The sequence below is a fragment of the Staurois parvus genome, unplaced genomic scaffold, assembly GCF_062004578.1.
Source record: "Staurois parvus isolate SC_StPar_1 unplaced genomic scaffold, SC_StPar_1.0 ptg000034l, whole genome shotgun sequence".
NCBI classification, from domain to species: domain Eukaryota; kingdom Metazoa; phylum Chordata; class Amphibia; order Anura; family Ranidae; genus Staurois; species Staurois parvus.
This window is the reverse complement of record NW_028317830.1, coordinates 2,753,796-2,773,680: the sequence shown is the minus strand read 5'-3', so window position 1 is coordinate 2,773,680 and position 19,885 is coordinate 2,753,796. Positions and strand designations below refer to the sequence as shown.

The 19,885-nt window shown below is 50.0% G+C and overlaps 1 protein-coding gene across 1 annotated transcript in view; it reads left to right on the top strand.

Moving 5' to 3' along the window:
- LOC149470703 (uromodulin-like) overlaps nt 1-19,885 on the top strand; it is a 64,084-nt gene that overhangs the window by 25,939 nt on the left and 18,260 nt on the right. The window contains exons 12-14 of the mRNA XM_089661564.1: nt 2,528-2,730; nt 4,353-4,507; nt 7,559-7,807. Of these exons, the coding sequence (XP_089517690.1) occupies nt 2,528-2,730; nt 4,353-4,507; nt 7,559-7,807 (607 nt within the window). The remainder of the gene's footprint in view (nt 1-2,527; nt 2,731-4,352; nt 4,508-7,558; nt 7,808-19,885) is intronic.

Here is a 19,885-nt window from a genome sequence, read left to right as displayed (position 1 = left end):
CACCCCCAGTCATTCTACTTCCAAATGCCAAATCCTTAGTGGTCAATAAAGGTTGTGGCATTTTACATTTAAATGGCAAGGGGTGGGGCATAGCATTAAGAGGGGTGGAGCTTAGTGGTGACCTGAGCAGAAGTCGAATCCTCTATAAATCCAGGGCGTTGAGTCCAATTGGAAGTATAACAAATATACTTCCATGCCCAGTGCCTCATATCTAACAGAGAGAGGAAGAGAGCTCACATCCACCCTAGTGTAATCCAGTTTATATATAAAAGTAATAATATAAAATCTCAATGAATACTCACAACAAAGAATGAGGCATGTAACAGGACTCCACATTCGCTCCTGAGTGGCCTCTGTAAGGTCTCAATATGCGGAGATTCCCGGTGGTCTCCTGTTGCTGTCTTGATGGAGGAGATCTCTAGTGCATGGCGCTGGCTGGACCGGGCGCATGTACAGTGGACTGAGTCAGATTGATGGCAAAGTAGATCTTCCCATTATTTTCTCTTTCTTTTCAATTTAATTTTAATGGTGAAGAACATATATATACACACACTGCTCAAAAAAATTAAAGGAACACTTTTCAGTCAGTCTAGCATCAAGTCTGTGAAACTCCTGGGATATTGATCTGGTCAGGTAAGTAGCAGAGGGGGTTGTTATTCAGTTTCAGCTGCTTTGGTGTTAATGAAATTACTAACAGGTGCACTAGATGGGCAACAATGAGATGACCCCCAAAACAGGAATGGTTTTACAGGTGGAGGCCACTGACATTTTTTTCCCTACTCCTCTTTTCTGACTGTTTTTCACCAGTTTTGCATTTGGCTCGGGTCAGTGTCACTACTGGTAGCATGAGGCCATACCTGGATTCTACAGAAGTTGCACAGGCAGTCCAACTCCTCCAGGATGGCACATCAATATGTATCATTGCCAGAAGGTTTTCTGTGTCTCCCAGCACAGTCTCAAGAGCATGGAAGAGATTCCTGGAGACAGGAAGTTGCTCTAGGAGAGCTGGACAGGGCCGTAGAAGGTCTTTAACCCATCAGCAGGACCGGTATCTGCTCCTTTGTGCAAGGAGGGACAGGATGAGCACTGCCAGAGCCCTACAAAATGACCTACAGCAGGCCACTGGTGTGAATGTCTCTGACCACACTATCAGAAACAGACTTCATGAGGGTGGCCTGAGGACATCCTCTAGTGGCCCTGTGCTCACTGCCTGGCACCATAGAGCTCGATTGGCATTTGCCATTGAACACCAGAATTGGCAGGTCCACCACTGGTGCCCTGTGCTTTTCACAGATGAGAGCAGGTTCCCCCTGAGCACATGTGACAGACGTGAAAGTGTCTGGAGAAGCCGTGGAGAATATTATGCTGCCTGTAACATCACTCAACATGACCGTTTTGGTGGTGGGTCAGTGATGGCCTGGTGAGGCATATCCATGGAGGGATGCACAGACCTCTACAGGCTTGACAATGGCACTCTGGCTGCCATTAGGTTTTGGGATGAAATACTTGGACCCATTGTCAGACCCTACACTGGTGCAGTGGGTTCTGGGTTCCTCCTGGTGCAGTGGGTCCTGGGTTGCTCCTGGTGCAGTGGGTCCTGGGTTCCTCCTGGTGCAGTGGGTCCTGGGTTCCTCCTGGTGCAGGGGGTCCTAGGTTCCTCCTGGTGCACAACAATGCCTGGCCTCATGTGGCGAGAGTATGCAGGCAGTACCTGAAAGATGAGGTAATTGATACCATTGAATGACCACCACTCTCGTCTGACCTAAATCCAATAGAACACCTCGGGTATATAATGTTTGGGTCCATCTTACACCACCAGGTTGCAGCTCAGACTTTCCAGGAGCTCACTGATGCCCTGGTGCAGATCTGGGAGGAAATCTCCCAGGTCACCATACGTCCTCTCATTAGGAGCATGCCCCAACGTTGTCAGGCATGCATACAAGCACGTGGGGGCCATACAGACTACTGAGGACCATTCTGAGTCGCTGCAATGACATTTCATCAAAATGGACTCGCCTGCTGCATCATTTCTTCACTTTCATTCACGGGGTGTCTTTGAATTCAGTCCTCTGTAGGTCGATCATTTTCATTTCCATCAAACTATGGGGCGTCCTTACGTTCCTCACACATCACCCGTCCATGTCAGTATAGAGATCCAACAGGAGATTTTTTTCCCTATTGAGATCTGATGGGTTTTCAAAGTCTTCCTTTCATTTTTTTGAGCCGTGTATATACTGTATATATCTGTCAATGTGTGGAAAGTAGGCATTGGCTAGAATGCCTAGAAAATCTATAGAGTGTTTGACATTTCTAGGCAAAGCATGAAATATCTGTGTTATTATAATATGCAATATATGTTTCCTAGGCACTGTATATAATACCTCGACATTATACAGAAATACAGTACAAGTACTATTTAGGCAGAATGCCTATGAGAATACCTAGGAAATGTACAAAATAATACTTGTTTTATACTTTGATGCCCCATTTTCACCATTCCATGTGATCCTTCTTTCTACTTATGTAGATGTCCGTATACCACAAGTCACCTGTGGCCTGGAGAACATAGAAGTGAGGTTCAGCAAATGTCTTCTGGAGCAGCTGGGCTTTAACACCTCATCCATCCATCTGAGAGACAATTCCTGCCGAGGAATCATTGAACGAAGCAATGAAAGTTACATCACTTTCATCACACGGCCAGCAAATGGTAGTTGTGGGGGATCCATTGGGGTACGTAGAAGTCCTCTACATCTTTATCTGATTTGATATAATAGATAACTTGTTACATAGACTTCCTAATTCTAAAAGTGAAGATATCATCCTGGAAACACAGAAAGATAAAATACATATTTGGATAAAACTAAGGTGTCCGTTTATGACACAGAGAATAGCTGCGATTCAACAGATCTCAGCTATTCTCTGGTCATTCACAGTTTATGACACTCAGGAGATCATGTCAGCCCTTCTCTGGAGATCTGTGTTCTCCCTCCAGATTCTCCAGCCCAGAGCTGGAGAATCGGAGGGACTGCAAACTAAGGAGAGATAATTTATCTCTGCTTAGTAAACTGATCTTTTACTGTAATCTCGCGAGCCGTTTTCCAGAGTTTGTAGACCGTTCTCCAGAGTTTGTAGACCGTTCTCCCTTCGTTCGGAGAACTGCTTCATAAACTGCATTCTCAGGAGAACTGTGTTCTCCGAGAATGCCGGAGAACTGAGCAGTGATCTATTACCGTTGGTTCATCAACGGACACCTTAATGTTGTATTCATGGAATGTTTGCTTCACCATTGTCCCCATTTGTTTAACCAAAGGCTTCTTCTCCCCCATCACAAGTGAATGGGGATTGGATCTTTATAACAAGTTCCTAGTCTTGCAGTGAGTGTGAATGAAGACATGGCCATCACTGTATTTTTATAACACTTTCTGTATTCAATTAGTTTTTTTTCTTTCACTGGACTTCTTTATCAATGGGCTCTGAGAAGGTAACATGAGGACATGCAGTGACCCTGTTGCTATTCAGACTAAGTATATCAGTGGTTATGTTACTTTTTAAATTCTTTTTTTTGATTATGTATGATGTAATTAAATCATTTTAACGCGTTGGATATGCAATCATACATTATGTTATCTGTATTTCAAGAGAAAACAAGAACAGAATTTAATAAAAATAAAAGGATGTACCTGATATGTGTCAGATATACAACAGATTTCTTGTAGTGATCTGATAGAAGAAAACCACTAAGGGGGGATTTAGGTCAAGCAAGTAAACCCGGGATATTCACCTACCCATCATCCCTTCTTCCCATTCTCTGTCCAACTGAAAGGTTACATTCTGGTGAATATTAATGTGAAATTAAAATCCTCAATTGATGGATCTGAATGTGTGGTGAGGTTGGATGATGAGTATGCTCTAGCAGGCTTGCCAGTTTCTCAATAAGAATCAATAAAATGATTTGTAAATCACAAATGTTTAGAACAGATCGGGGTCAGCAGCTGTTACAATGTAACTGAGCCCTGGATTCCCCCTTGAAGAACAGGAGACCAAAATGAGCAGTAAAAGGTGACTCAGTCCAGTGTTGGATGATCTCTATGGTGGAGGATACAACAGAGACAAACAGAGAGCGATCAGTAAACCAATCATTGGTCACTTTATTGCTATGCTAGTGCATTTTATTGCCACATTTTGACAAAAATGTCAGCTTAGACTGGTGAGTGGCAGGCGGCAGAGGAAAGAAGATGCATATATGACTACATGACCATAACATGGGATATGTCCTAATAACCAAAGTGAAAAAAGAAACATACTTTTGACTGAAATTGTTCTTTAATTTTTGCTGAAAATGTTATTTTCAGAACGATGGAACTGATATCACATATACAAATACTGTATACCTAACACCAAAATCTGACGGAGTGATTGTAAGAGATGAGTACCCCATTGACTTCCATTGCTCTTATCCAGTAAATATGGAGATCAGCCTTCTAACCGCTGTCAGCACCTACGTAGTGTGAGTCACTTTTCCTTGGTACCTTTCCTAGATACAGGTGTAGTGCTGAATGAGCTGAGATCGCACTCAGATGTTGTAACTGTCCAATTGGTGTCCAGTCCAGAAATGTAATTCCTATGTATATATAGCACCAACATATTCCAGAGTGACCAAGTTATATATCAGGATTACAGTCAACCTTCCAGTCACACAGGCAGACATATACTGAGTCTAGGGATGATGTGATAAAATACAAACTGATATGTTAATGATCATTGTAAATCAGCTGAAGGGAAGTGGTCCTGACATATGGGTACATAAAAGAAGCACAGCAGCTCTTTCTGAGTGTAGTGATTGATTGTAATGGAACCGACCCTGTCTGCGCTTTGGTACTTCCGTTATAATACCGCTTCCCCGTCCGAACACCGACCACAGACACCAAAGCAGACCAAACAAGACTAGACGACTCCAGTCTGTCTGACCATGGAACTCTTTATTTGAAATTCGAACTGGCTTTTTATACACTCAGGGGACAGTCCCCCCTCCCTGCATAATGACCCAGGGCGGGGCAATCTACACTTCACAACAAGACACACAGATATTCAAACTTCACACTAGCAGACAGTCCCATCAGTAGGGAGGACTGCTGGAGACACCCACCCACTAAGCTAATACACACAAACACATACATCCCATAATAGTTTGCTCCCAAGCAAGACACACAATAGAACAATGGGATGCAACCACATGGCATTAAACAATCAACATTCCCACACCCCAATATTAGGACAGATCACCCTGTACCCCTAACAGGCACAGGGTGACTTACACATAATAGGGATATGGGGAGCTGAGACAGGGGTCTCCCCACCTTTCCAAAGTGAGCTGTGTTCCATGAGCCCCCCACCCAAGACTCCCATCACATTGATAAAAACTGATTTACTAATAATAAATAGTGCAACCCACAAAGGAAGAGTATAGGCTAGCATTTCACATAAGTATCTCTCTGCTGGAGATGAGATCGAGACCATTGAGGCTACGTAACCCCAAGGCCCCTAAGCCACACTGGTGGTTCCTGGGGCTCCAAGTCTGCTATGGAATCCCTAAGCCGACAGCTGTGACATTACCAGAAGCGAACGCAGGAGAATGGACTGAACCACCGGTGTGGCCAAGCGGCCCCAGGATCATGTAGCCTCAGCAGTCCCGATCTCATTGCCAGCAGAGAGATACGGATGTGAAATGCTAAGCCTATACACTTCCTTTGTGAGTTGCTCTATTTATTATTAATCAGTTTTTATCCATCTCTACACTCAGAAAGTGCTTCTGTGCTTCTTTTTATTTTTCATTCAGAGCGGCTTCCACGCTACTACTGAGAGTGTGGGTTTTTTCTGGACTCCTCTACATGGACCCATGATTTGTAGGACTCATGGACATTATTATTATTATTACCATGTGTATTGTTACATATTGATCTCTGTTTTCCCCTCTCTGACCCTCTCCATGCACCGCTGCTTCCCTCCATATGTATTAGTACATACAAACACCATTTGGCCGTTGTCCCTGCTTTGTCACCAAACTGCCTTAGGCTGGGAAACTGCTGATGTAGAATGAGCAGCAAATTAGTGTCGGTATGAAGATTAGGCCACCATCTCTGACTTATATTCAATTCTCCATGTGACTTTTGTCCCCCCAAGTCAGTGGTGCCTCCTGGAGACCAGACCAAGGTCTGTCATTGCTGGGCTCCCCACAACTAGAACAATGTCTGTTGCTATCCAGGCTGGCCAGAACTTCATTTTAACTTCATTTTACTTAGGTAGCCTCCACAGATTCAGCATTTTAATGAGCAGGAGCATCAAAAACAGAAAAAGTAGAACCCATTAAATATGTTTTTAATTGGTTTGTCTTTAATGCCCGATGTATGTTTTAGTATTGGGTTGTTCTTCAAGCCCTGATTATGAAACTTTCAATAACTGCCAACCCTGTCCTTGTCTGATATAGACCATATTCATTTCCTCCTATCTGCTCCTCCATAGCCATGTGAAGGATGAGCTGAGAAATGAAGAGCCCCTACCAGGGGCGGACTGACAACTCATGGGGCCCCCGGGCAATAGGGGATCATGGGGCTCCTGTGTCCTTGCCCAAACTCAAAAAAGCCTATGAAAAAGGTACCAGGGGCATCTCATGGGGCCCCCTACTGACCCCGGGCCCTTGGGCAGTGCCCGAGTTTCCAAATGGTCAGTCCGCCTCTGGCCCCTACACATTCCTATAATGCCCAGCATATATATTATTCTTTGTGTAACCCGGGTGGTAGGCTGCTTTGGTCATGACCCCAGACCCTCTCCAACTAGATAGGATCTTGTATACAAAACATACACAAACAATTGCAGCAGAAAGAGCCCCATGTGTAAACCTTTACTTTTAATTGTAATGTGCATGTATCAATATTGTGTGACTATTCACTTTAGTTATCCAATCATGTGCAGAAAAAAAGAGGATTTGCTTTTGACATGACAATAAATTAAAATGAATATTCACAAAATATACTGTGTGAGAATCCTCAACTCCTTTAGTAAATCAGCCTCAATATATTCATACCATGCATTCTCCCCATAGTATAGAGTAAGGCTGGCTACAAATCTTCTAACAGTGAGATGTGATTTTAATTTATTCATTTAAAAGATAGTGGAATAAATGTATTTAGGTACCAGGGGCGGACTGACCATTTGGAAACTCGGGCACTGCCCGAGGGCCCGGGGTCAGTAGAGGGCCCCATGAGATGCCCCTGGTACCTTTTTCATAGGCTTTTTTGAGTTTGGGCAAGGACACAGGGTCCCCATGATCCCCTATTGCCCAGGTGCCCCATGATCCCCTATTGCCCAGGGGCCCCATGAGTTGTCAGTCCGCCCCTTGTAGGTACATATAAATGTATGTCTAATATTGATGGTATGAACCAAAAATACTTCATGTATCCTAAAACAAAAAACCGGCTATCTCTATCTGAGACTATAAATGAAGATGTATTTAGAATTTTTGCTTCTTACAATTTTTAATAATGACTATATTCTGTTACAGCTCGGCTATTATCAATGTAACTGGAACAGCAAATTTCACAATTACGATGGGTCTCTTCCAAGATTCCAGCTACACCACCCCATATACTGCCTCCCAGGTGTGGCTGAACTCCACCTCCATGCTATATGTTGGTGTCATTGTAACCGGAGCTACGGCTTCATCACCATTTGTGCTCGTCATAAAAAACTGCTACGCCACCCCAACAGCTGACAGCTCCTACGGCCCCCGATATGATATCATTACCAACCAGTAAGTTCATTACATGTGTTGTGTATTATTCTTCTCAAACTATAGCAATATTTGTCATTGTATCATTTTCCCTGTATTGCCAACACAGAGCACCCAATTAGATCTGCAACATGGAAAATATGAATATCCCATTGCAGGAATGGCCATTCCCAGGAAAACCCATATTCCTCAGATATAGCTGGGTCACATGATTCCCATCATCATGTTATTGGTGACATTGTCGGTTGCTACTCCTTGAGGTCATTTATACAATCGCAATACACAGGGTGACATTGTATGAAGTGTAACCATTGGTTTTCCTATTGAGTAGATGAAGTGAGTGAAGAATGACCATGCAGGAACAGTGGAGAGTAGGTATGGGTGTGAAATGTTATCAAATATGAATTAGTCATGAAATAAGTAGTTTCGGTTAGACTAGAGTTTGCTAAAACTGTTCTTTAGAATTGACTTAGGACACTGCAGCAAGAAGAACATGAATAATTAAAGGATATGTTCACCTTCGAGAACATGTTACCCATTCCACCCATTTTTACTACTGTGACTCTCCCCCCCGATCCTCCACCCTCCCTGTGACAGCAGGCTGGGGATCTTCTCCTTGCATCCGCTGTCACAATTTATCCCCTTGGCGCTGGAGCTTCCCAGCCCTTCAAGGGTTTCAGAAGCCGGGAGGCGGGGTGGGGTTTTAGGGTCATGTGACCACCGTAATTCGTCGTCCTGGCAGTCACATAATCCGGAAAAGTCCAGATCGAAAGAGGAGATCGGGACCTTTCCGTGAGTACCAGATATGTGTGCTGGGAGCGAGCAGGGCGCGCGCTCTCAGCACATATGTTTTTCTTAATTGCACACAAATGTACGGCCACTTGGTGTCTAGGCCCAGACGACGGGAGGCCACACATTTGTGTGCGGCTGGCGTGAAGAGGTTAAGAAAAGGCTTGACCATTCTGTGAATGAATACCTACAAGTACCATCTGCCTTTGCAGCTGACGGCATGAACGTTTCAATGAAAAGGTGCTGGTGAGCACTCACGTAGTCCATGGGGTTTCCTGGGCTGAAGTAACTGCCGGCCGGTATCGGAGGATTAGTTGGTCTGGAATAACATCAGTTTTTCCTCTGAAAGCTGGAATATATATAACCATTGTGGGAATCTGTCTAATTTAACTGGTGCAGCAACATCGAGAGTCCTTTCTCCCGAAATGCGTTGGTTTGATGTACTTGTTGGTATTCTCAATAAATGCCTTTTAATCTACCATCAAACTTGCACTTTTTTGGACAGGTGCTTCTTTTTTCCTGTTATTCCAGGTATCGGAGGCACAGGCAGACAGCTACACTTCTAGTCTGCAGGAGCTGGATATTGCACCGTCAATCTGCTGATCACCGGGGAAATGCATTTGTTAGTGGAGGGCTCTCTTGGCTGGGGGGGGGGGGCAGGGGGGAGGTGGTGTTGGTCAGTGTCAGGTTCTCTCCCTTCCTTTGGGGGGGAGGGGGGGGAGGGGTGCTGTTAGTTGGTGTCTGGCTCTCTCCAGGGTGACGGGGACATCCAAATTTTATGCCTAGGGCAGTACAGAACCTAAATACAGCACTGGGGAGCCCAGATCAAGTGAATGCAGGGTCCGGGGAGACCAGATATAGTGAATGCAGGCTCCGGGGAGAGCGGATATAGTGAATGCGGGGGTCCGGGGAGACCAGATATAGTGAATGCGGGGTCCGGGGAGAGCAGATATAGTGAATGCAGGGTCCGGGGAGAGCAGATATAGTGAATGCAGGGTCCGGGGAGAGCAGATATAGTGACTGCGGGGTCCGGGGAGAGCAGATATAGTGAATGCGGGGTCCGGTGAGAACGAATATAGTGAATGCGGGGTCCGGGGAGAACGAATATAGTGAATGCCGGGTCCGGGGAGACCAGATATAGTGAGTGCAGGGTCCGGGGAGAGCAGATATAGTGAATGCGGGGTCCGGGGAGAGCGGATATAGTGAATGCGGGGTCCGGGGAGAGCAGATATAGTGAATGCGGGGTCTGAGGAGAACGGATATAGTGAATGCGGGGTCCGGGGAGAGCGGATATAGTGAATGCAGGGTCCGGGGAGAGCAGATATAGTGAATGCGGGGTCCGGGGAGAGCGGATATAGTGAATGCGGGGTCCGGGGAGAGCGGATATAGTGAATGCGGGGTCCGGGGAGAGAGGATATAGTGAATGCGGGGTCCGGGGAGACCGGCTATAGTGAATGCGGGGTCCGGGGAGAGAGGATATAGTGAATGCAGGGTCCGGGGAGAGCGGATATAGTGAATGCAGGGTCCAGGGAGAGCGGATATAGTGAAAGCGGGGTCCGGGGAGACCTGATATAGTGAATGCGGGGTCCGGGAGAGCAGATAAAATTAATGCAGGGTCCGGGGAGAGCATATATAGTGAATGTAGTGTCCAGGGGGAGCGGATATAGTGAATGCGGGGTCCGGGGAGAGTGGATATAGTGAATGCAGGGTCCGGGGAGAGCATATATAGTGAATGTAGTGTCCAGGGAGAGCGGATATAGTGAATGCGGGGTCCGGGGAGAGCGGATATAGTGAATGCAGGGTCCGGGGAGAGCAGATATAGTGAATGCGGGGTCCGGGGAGAGCGGATATAGTGAATGCGGGGTCCGGGGAGAGCGGATATAGTGAATGCGGGGTCCGGGGAGAGAGGATATAGTGAATGCGGGGTCCGGGGAGACCGGCTATAGTGAATGCGGGGTCCGGGGAGAGAGGATATAGTGAATGCAGGGTCCGGGGAGAGCGGATATAGTGAATGCAGGGTCCAGGGAGAGCGGATATAGTGAAAGCGGGGTCCGGGGAGACCTGATATAGTGAATGCGGGGTCCGGGAGAGCAGATAAAATTAATGCAGGGTCCGGGGAGAGCATATATAGTGAATGTAGTGTCCAGGGGGAGCGGATATAGTGAATGCGGGGTCCGGGGAGAGCGGATATAGTGAATGCGGGGTCCGGGGAGAGCATATATAGTGAATGTAGTGTCCAGGGAGAGCGGATATAGTGAATGCGGGGTCCGGGGAGACCTGATATAGTGAATGCGGGGTCCGGGAGAGCAGATAAAATTAATGCAGGGTCCGGGGAGAGCATATATAGTGAATGTAGTGTCCAGGGGGAGCGGATATAGTGAATGCGGGGTCCGGGGAGAGCGGATATAGTGAATGCGGGGTCCGGGGAGAGCATATATAGTGAATGTAGTGTCCAGGGAGAGCGGATATAGTGAATGCGGGGTCCGGGGAGAGCGGATATAGTGAATGCAGGGTCCAGGGAGAGCGGATATAGTGAATGCAGGGTCCAGGGAGAGCGGATATAGTGAATGCAGGGTCCGGGGAGAGCGGATATAGTGAATGCGGGGTCTGGGGAGACCAGATATAGTGAATGCGGGGTCCGGGGAGAGCGGATATAGTGAATGCGGGGTCTGGGGAGACCAGATATAGTGAATGCGGGGTCCGGGGAGAGCGGATCTAGTGAATGCAGGGTCTGGGGAGACCAGATATAGTGAATGCGGGGTTTTGGGAGAGCGGATATAGTGAATGCAGGGTCCGGGGAGAGCGGATATAGTGAATGCGGGGTCCGGGGAGAGCGGATATAGTGAATGCGGGGTCCTGGGGGAGAGCGGATATAGTGAATGCGGGGTCCGGGGAGAGCGGATATAGTGAATGCGGGGTCCGGGGAGAGCGGATATAGTGAATGCAGGGTCCGGGGAGAGCAGATATAGTGAATGCGGGGTCCGGGGAGAGCGGATATAGTGAATGCAGGGTCCGGGGAGAGCGGATATAGTGAATGCAGGGTCCGGGGAGACCCGATATAGTGAATGCAGGGTCCGGGGAGAGCGGATATAGTGAATGTGGGGTCCGGGGAGAGCGGATATAGTGAATGCAGGGTCCGGGGAGAGCGGATATAGTGAATGCGGGGTCCGGGGAGACCAGATATAGTGAATGCAGGGTCTGGGGAGAGTGGATATAGTGAATGCGGGGTCCGGGGAGAGCAGATATAGTGAATGCAGGGTCCGGGGAGAGCGGATATAGTGAATGCAGGGTCCGGGGAGAGCGGATATAGTGAATGCAGGGTCCGGGGAGAGCGGATATAGTGTATGCAGGGTCCGGGGAGAGCGGATATAGTGAATGCGGGTTCCGGGGAGACCAGATATAGTGAATGCGGGGTCCGGGGAGACCAGATATAGTGAATGCGGGGTCCGGGGAGACCAGATATAGTGAATGCAGGGTCCGGGGTTTAGTAACACTTCAAGCATACTTTAAACTTTTTAGAGTAACCAATTGTTGTTGCTTTTTTAGACAAGGGGAAATAGAAAAAAATTATTGCAATTTTAAATGTTTTTAGCTTTTTTTTTGCTACCTTTTATGGTTATTTTACACCTTTAAACAATGAAATATATAATAAGGAATGCAAAAAAAAAATTCACAACATGTTGCTATTTTTTACTTTAAAAATACTGTCTTTAAAAAATAAGAAAAACAGCCAAATAATGAAATAAAAAAAAAAACAAACAGAAGGAAGTTCTGAATCATTTTGCACATTGCTGTTTGCATTTTGTTTTTATATATTCATTATAAAATTAAGGATTCTAATTAGAGATGAGCGAAGTATTCAAAAATTCGATTCGACTGATTCGGCGAATTCGTGGAAAAATTTCGATTCGAGTCGAATATATTCGCTGTGAATTTAACTTAAAAAAGGGTGATTCTAGGCTTCAGAGAGACTTAATATTAGTGCTGAACACTGTACCTTTAATTTAAATGCCCTTGGAGTCTGCTGGGGAAGAGAAATAATACTGTCAGGCAGTATGACATGCAGATGAGTGCCGTCGATCTTAGAATCACCGCACACTTCACTCATTTGGGCAGTCACGGGGCCAAAACCAGAGTGTGGAGCCACAGTGTGGCGGTGGAGGCAGCAGCAATGGGAGGCCATACAGCACCCTATGACAAAAATGGAACCCACCAGCAGTGTGAGGAGACCTGAAAGTGGCACATGGCAGAGTGTGGCGATAGAGACAGCAGCAATGGGAGGCTGTACAGGGACCCATGACACACTCTGGACCTGGCAGCAGCATGAGGAGGCGGTATAGGGGCCCATGGCAGATTACGGGCCTGGCAGCAGCATGAGGAGTCGGTACGGGGGCCCATGGCAGATTACAGGCCTGGCAGCAGCAATGGGAGGCCGTACAGGGACCCATGACACAATCTGGACCTGGCAGCAGCATGGGGAGGCGGTACAGGGGCCCATGACAGATTACGGGCCTGGCAGCAGCATTTGGAGTCGGTACGAGGGCCCATGACACACTCTGGACCTGGCAGCAGCATGAGGAGGCGGTACAGGGGCGCATGACAGATTACGAGCCTGGCAGCAGCATGAGGAGTCGGTACGGGGGCCCATGGCAGATTAGGGGCCTGGCAGCAGCTATGGGAGGCCCGTAATCTGCCAGCACCCTATGACAAAAAATGGAACCCACCAGCAGTGTGAGGAGACCTGAAAGTGGCACATGGCAGAGTGTGGCGATGGAGACAGCAGCAATGGGAGGCCGTACAGGGACCCATGAGAGACTCTGGACCTGGCAGCAGCATGAGGAGGCGGTATAGGGGCCCATGGCAGATTAGGGGCCTGGCAGCAGCTATGGGAGGCCCGTAATCTGCCAGCACCCAATGACAAAAAATGGAATACACCAGCAGTGTGAGGAGACCTGAAAGTGGCACATGGCAGAGTGTGGCGATGGAGACAGCAGCAATGGGAGGCCGTACAGGGACCCATGAGAGACTCTGGACTTGGCAGCAGCATGAGGAGGCGGTATAGGGGCCCATGGCAGATTAGGGGCCTGGCAGCAGCTATGGGAGGCCCGTAATCTGCCAGCACCCTATGTCAAAAAACTGAACACACCAGCAGTGTGTGAGGAGACCTGAAAGTGGCACATGGCAGAGTGTGGCGATGGAGACAGCAGCAATGGGAGGCCGTACAGGGACCCATTAGAGACTCTGGACCTGGCAGCAGCATGAGGAGGCGGTATATAGGGGCCTATGGCAGATTAGGGGCCTGGCAGCAGCTATGGGAGGCCCGTAATCTGCCAGCACCCTATGTCAAAAAATTCTACACACCAGCAGTGTGAGGAGACCTGAAAGTGGCACATGGCAGAGTGTGGCGATGGAGACAGCAGCAATGGGAGGCCGTACAGGGACCCATGAGAGACTCTGGACCTGGCAGCAGCATGAGGAGGCGGTATATAGGGGCCTATGGCAGATTAGGGGCCTGGCAGCAGCTATGGGAGACATGTAATCTGCCAGCACCCTATGTCAAAAAATTCTACACACCAGCAGTGTGTGAGGAGACCTGAAAGTGGCACATGGCAGAGTGTGGCGATGGAGACAGCAGCAATGGGAGGCCGTACAGGGACCCATGAGAGACTCTGGACCTGGCAGCAGCATGAGGAGGCGGTATATAGGGGCCTATGGCAGATTAGGGGCCTGGCAGCAGCTATGGGAGGCCCGTAATCTGCCAGCACCCTATGTCAAAAAATTCTACACACCAGCAGTGTGAGGAGACCTGAAAGTGGCACATGGCAGAGTGTGGCGATGGAGACAGCAGCAATGGGAGGCCGTACAGGGACCCATGAGAGACTCTGGACCTGGCAGCAGCATGAGGAGGCGGTATATAGGGGCCTATGGCAGATTAGGGGCCTGGCAGCAGCTATAGGAGGCCCGTAATCTGCCAGCACCCTATGTCAAAAAATTCTACACACCAGCAGTGTGAGGAGACCTGAAAGTGGCACATGGCAGAGTGTGGCGATGGAGACAGCAGCAATGGGAGGCCGTACAGGGACCCATGAGAGACTCTGGACCTGGCAGCAGCATGAGGAGGCGGTTTATAGGGGCCTATGGCAGATTAGGGGCCTGGCAGCAGCTATGGGAGGACCGTAATCTGCCAGCACCCTATGTCAAAAAATTCTACACACCAGCAGTGTGTGAGGAGACCTGAAAGTGGCACATGGCAGAGTGTGGCGATGGAGACAGCAGCAATGGGAGGCCGTACAGGGACCCATGAGAGACTCTGGACCTGGCAGCAGCATGAGGAGGCGGTATATAGGGGCCTATGGCAGTTTAGGGGCCTGGCAGCAGCTATAGGAGGCCCGTAATCTGCCAGCACCCTATGTCAAAAAATTCTACACACCAGCAGTGTGAGGAGACCTGAAAGTGGCACATGGCAGAGTGTGGCGATGGAGACAGCAGCAATGGGAGGCCGTACAGGGACCCATGAGAGACTCTGGACCTGGCAGCAGCATGAGGAGGCGGTATATAGGGGCCTATGGCAGATTAGGGGCCTGGCAGCAGCTATGGGAGGCCCGTAATCTGCCAGCACCCTATGTCAAAAAATTCTACACACCAGCAGTGTGTGAGGAGACCTGAAAGTGGCACATGGCAGAGTGTGGCGATGGAGACAGCAGCAATGGGAGGCCGTACAGGGACCCATGAGAGACTCTGGACCTGGCAGCAGCATGAGGAGGCGGTATATAGGGGCCTATGGCAGATTAGGGGCCTGGCAGCAGCTATGGGAGGCCCGTAATCTGCCAGCACCCTATGTCAAAAAATTCTACACACCAGCAGTGTGAGGAGACCTGAAAGTGGCACATGGCAGAGTGTGGCGATGGAGACAGCAGCAATGGGAGGCCGTACAGGGACCCATGAGAGACTCTGGACCTGGCAGCAGCATGAGGAGGCGGTATATAGGGGCCTATGGCAGATTAGGGGCCTGGCAGCAGCTATAGGAGGCCCGTAATCTGCCAGCACCCTATGTCAAAAAATTCTACACACCAGCAGTGTGTGAGGAGACCTGAAAGTGGCACATGGCAGAGTGTGGCGATGGAGACAGCAGCAATGGGAGGCCTTACAGGGACCCATGAGAGACTCTGGACCTGGCAGCAGCATGAGGAGGCGGTATATAGGGGCCTATGGCAGATTAGGGGCCTGGCAGCAGCTATGGGAGGCCCGTAATCTGCCAGTACCCTATGTCAAAAAATTCTACACACCAGCAGTGTGTGAGGAGACCTGAAAGTGGCACATGGCAGAGTGTGGCGATGGAGACAGCAGCAATGGGAGGCCGTACAGGGAACCATGAGAGACTCTGGACCTGGCAGCAGCATGAGGAGGCGGTATATAGGGGCCTATGGCAGATTAGGGGCCTGGCAGCAGCTATGGGAGGCCCGTAATCTGCCAGCACCCTATGTCAAAAAATTCTACACACCAGCAGTGTGAGGAGACCTGAAAGTGGCACATGGCAGAGTGTGGCGATGGAGACAGCAGCAATGGGAGGCCGTACAGGGACCCATGAGAGACTCTGGACCTGGCAGCAGCATGAGGAGGCAGTATATAGGGGCCTATGGCAGATTAGGGGCCTGGCAGCAGCTATAGGAGGCCCATAATCTGCCAGCACCCTATGTCAAAAAATTCAACACACCAGCAGTGTGAGGAGACCTGAAAGTGGCACATGGCATGAGACACTGTGGACCTGGCAGCAGCATGAGGAGGCGGTATATAGGGGCCCATGGCAGATTAGGGGCCTGGCAGCAGCTATGGGAGGCCCGTAATCTGCCAGCACCCTATGTCAAAAAATTCAACACACCAGCAGTGTGTGAGGAGACCTGAAAGTGGCACATGGCAGAGTGTGGCGATGGAGACAGCAGCAATGGGAGGCCGTACAGGGACCCATGACAGACTCTGGACCTGGCAGCAGCATGAGGAGGCGGTATATAGGGGCCTATGGCAGATTAGGGGCCTGGCAGCAGCTATGGGAGGACCGTAATCTGCCAGCACCCTATGTCAAAAAATTCTACACACCAGCAGTGTGTGAGGAGACCTGAAAGTGGCACATGGCAGAGTGTGGCGATGGAGACAGCAGCAATGGGAGGCCGTTCAGGGACCCATGAGAGACTCTGGACCTGGCAGCAGCATGAGGAGGCGGTATATAGGGGCCTATGGCAGATTAGGGGCCTGGCAGCAGCTATAGGAGGCCCGTAATCTGCCAGCACCCTATGTCAAAAAATTCTACACACCAGCAGTGTGAGGAGACCTGAAAGTGGCACATGGCAGAGTGTGGCGATGGAGACAGCAGCAATGGGAGGCCGTACAGGGACCCATGAGAGACTCTGGACCTGGCAGCAGCATGAGGAGGCGGTATATAGGGGCCTATGGCAGATTAGGGGCCTGGCAGCAGCTATGGGAGGCCCGTAATCTGCCAGCACCCTATGTCAAAAAATTCTACACACCAGCAGTGTGAGGAGACCTGAAAGTGGCACATGGCAGAGTGTGGCGATGGAGACAGCAGCAATGGGAGGCCGTACAGGGACCCATGAGAGACTCTGGACCTGGCAGCAGCATGAGGAGGCGGTATATAGGGGCCTATGGCAGATTAGGGGCCTGGCAGCAGCTATAGGAGGCCCGTAATCTGCCAGCACCCTATGTCAAAAAATTCTACACACCAGCAGTGTGAGGAGACCTGAAAGTGGCACATGGCAGAGTGTGGCGATGGAGACAGCAGCAATGGGAGGCCGTACAGGGACCCATGAGAGACTCTGGACCTGGCAGCAGCATGAGGAAGCGGTTTATAGTGGCCTATGGCAGATTAGGGGCCTGGCAGCAGCTATGGGAGGACCGTAATCTGCCAGCACCCTATGTCAAAAAATTCTACACACCAGCAGTGTGTGAGGAGACCTGAAAGTGGCACATGGCAGAGTGTGGCGATGGAGACAGCAGCAATGGGAGGCCGTACAGGGACCCATGAGAGACTCTGGACCTGGCAGCAGCATGAGGAGGCGGTATATAGGGGCCTATGGCAGATTAGGGGCCTGGCAGCAGCTATGGGAGGCCCGTAATCTGCCAGTACCCTATGTCAAAAAATTCTACACACCAGCAGTGTGTGAGGAGACCTGAAAGTGGCACATGGCAGAGTGTGGCGATGGAGACAGCAGCAATGGGAGGCCGTACAGGGAACCATGAGAGACTCTGGACCTGGCAGCAGCATGAGGAGGCGGTATATAGGGGCCTATGGCAGATTAGGGGCCTGGCAGCAGCTATAGGAGGCCCGTAATCTGCCAGCACCCTATGTCAAAAAATTCTACACACCAGCAGTGTGTGAGGAGACCTGAAAGTGGCACATGGCAGAGTGTGGCGATGGAGACAGCAGCAATGGGAGGCCGTACAGGGACCCATGAGAGACTCTGGACCTGGCAGCAGCATGAGGAGGCGGTATATAGGGGCCTATGGCAGATTAGGGGCCTGGCAGCAGCTATGGGAGGCCCGTAATCTGCCAGTACCCTATGTCAAAAAATTCTACACACCAGCAGTGTGTGAGGAGACCTGAAAGTGGCACATGGCAGAGTGTGGCGATGGAGACAGCAGCAATGGGAGGCCGTACAGGGAACCATGAGAGACTCTGGACCTGGCAGCAGCATGAGGAGGCGGTATATAGGGGCCTATGGCAGATTAGGGGCCTGGCAGCAGCTATGGGAGGCCCGTAATCTGCCAGCACCCTATGTCAAAAAATTCTACACACCAGCAGTGTGAGGAGACCTGAAAGTGGCACATGGCAGAGTGTGGCGATGGAGACAGCAGCAATGGGAGGCCGTACAGGGACCCATGAGAGACTCTGGACCTGGCAGCAGCATGAGGAGGCGGTATATAGGGGCCTATGGCAGATTAGGGGCCTGGCAGCAGCTATGGGAGGCCCGTAATCTGCCAGTACCCTATGTCAAAAAATTCTACACACCAGCAGTGTGTGAGGAGACCTGAAAGTGGCACATGGCAGAGTGTGGCGATGGAGACAGCAGCAATGGGAGGCCGTACAGGGAACCATGAGAGACTCTGGACCTGGCAGTAGCATGAGGAGGCGGTATATAGGGGCCTATGGCAGATTAGGGGCCTGGCAGCAGCTATAGGAGGCCCGTAATCTGCCAGCACCCTATGTCAAAAAATTCTACACACCAGCAGTGTGTGAGGAGACCTGAAAGTGGCACATGGCAGAGTGTGGCGATGGAGACAGCAGCAATGGGAGGCCGTACAGGGACCCATGAGAGACTCTGGACCTGGCAGCAGCATGAGGAGGCGGTATATAGGGGCCTATGGCAGATTAGGGGCCTGGCAGCAGCTATGGGAGGCCCGTAATCTGCCAGTACCCTATGTCAAAAAATTCTACACACCAGCAGTGTGTGAGGAGACCTGAAAGTGGCACATGGCAGAGTGTGGCGATGGAGACAGCAGCAATGGGAGGCCGTACAGGGAACCATGAGAGACTCTGGACCTGGCAGCAGCATGAGGAGGCGGTATATAGGGGCCTATGGCAGATTAGGGGCCTGGCAGCAGCTATGGGAGGCCCGTAATCTGCCAGTACCCTATGTCAAAAAATTCTACACACCAGCAGTGTGTGAGGAGACCTGAAAGTGGCACATGGCAGAGTGTGGCGATGGAGACAGCAGCAATGGGAGGCCGTACAGGGAACCATGAGAGACTCTGGACCTGGCAGTAGCATGAGGAGGCGGTATATAGGGGCCTATGGCAGATTAGGGGCCTGGCAGCAGCTATAGGAGGCCCGTAATCTGCCAGCACCCTATGTCAAAAAATTCTACACACCAGCAGTGTGTGAGGAGACCTGAAAGTGGCACATGGCAGAGTGTGGCGATGGAGACAGCAGCAATGGGAGGCCGTACAGGGACCCATGAGAGACTCTGGACCTGGCAGCAGCATGAGGAGGCGGTATATAGGGGCCTATGGCAGATTAGGGGCCTGGCAGCAGCTATGGGAGGCCCGTAATCTGCCAGTACCCTATGTCAAAAAATTCTACACACCAGCAGTGTGTGAGGAGACCTGAAAGTGGCACATGGCAGAGTGTGGCGATGGAGACAGCAGCAATGGGAGGCCGTACAGGGAACCATGAGAGACTCTGGACCTGGCAGCAGCATGAGGAGGCGGTATATAGGGGCCTATGGCAGATTAGGGGCCTGGCAGCAGCTATGGGAGGCCCGTAATCTGCCAGCACCCTATGTCAAAAAATTCTACACA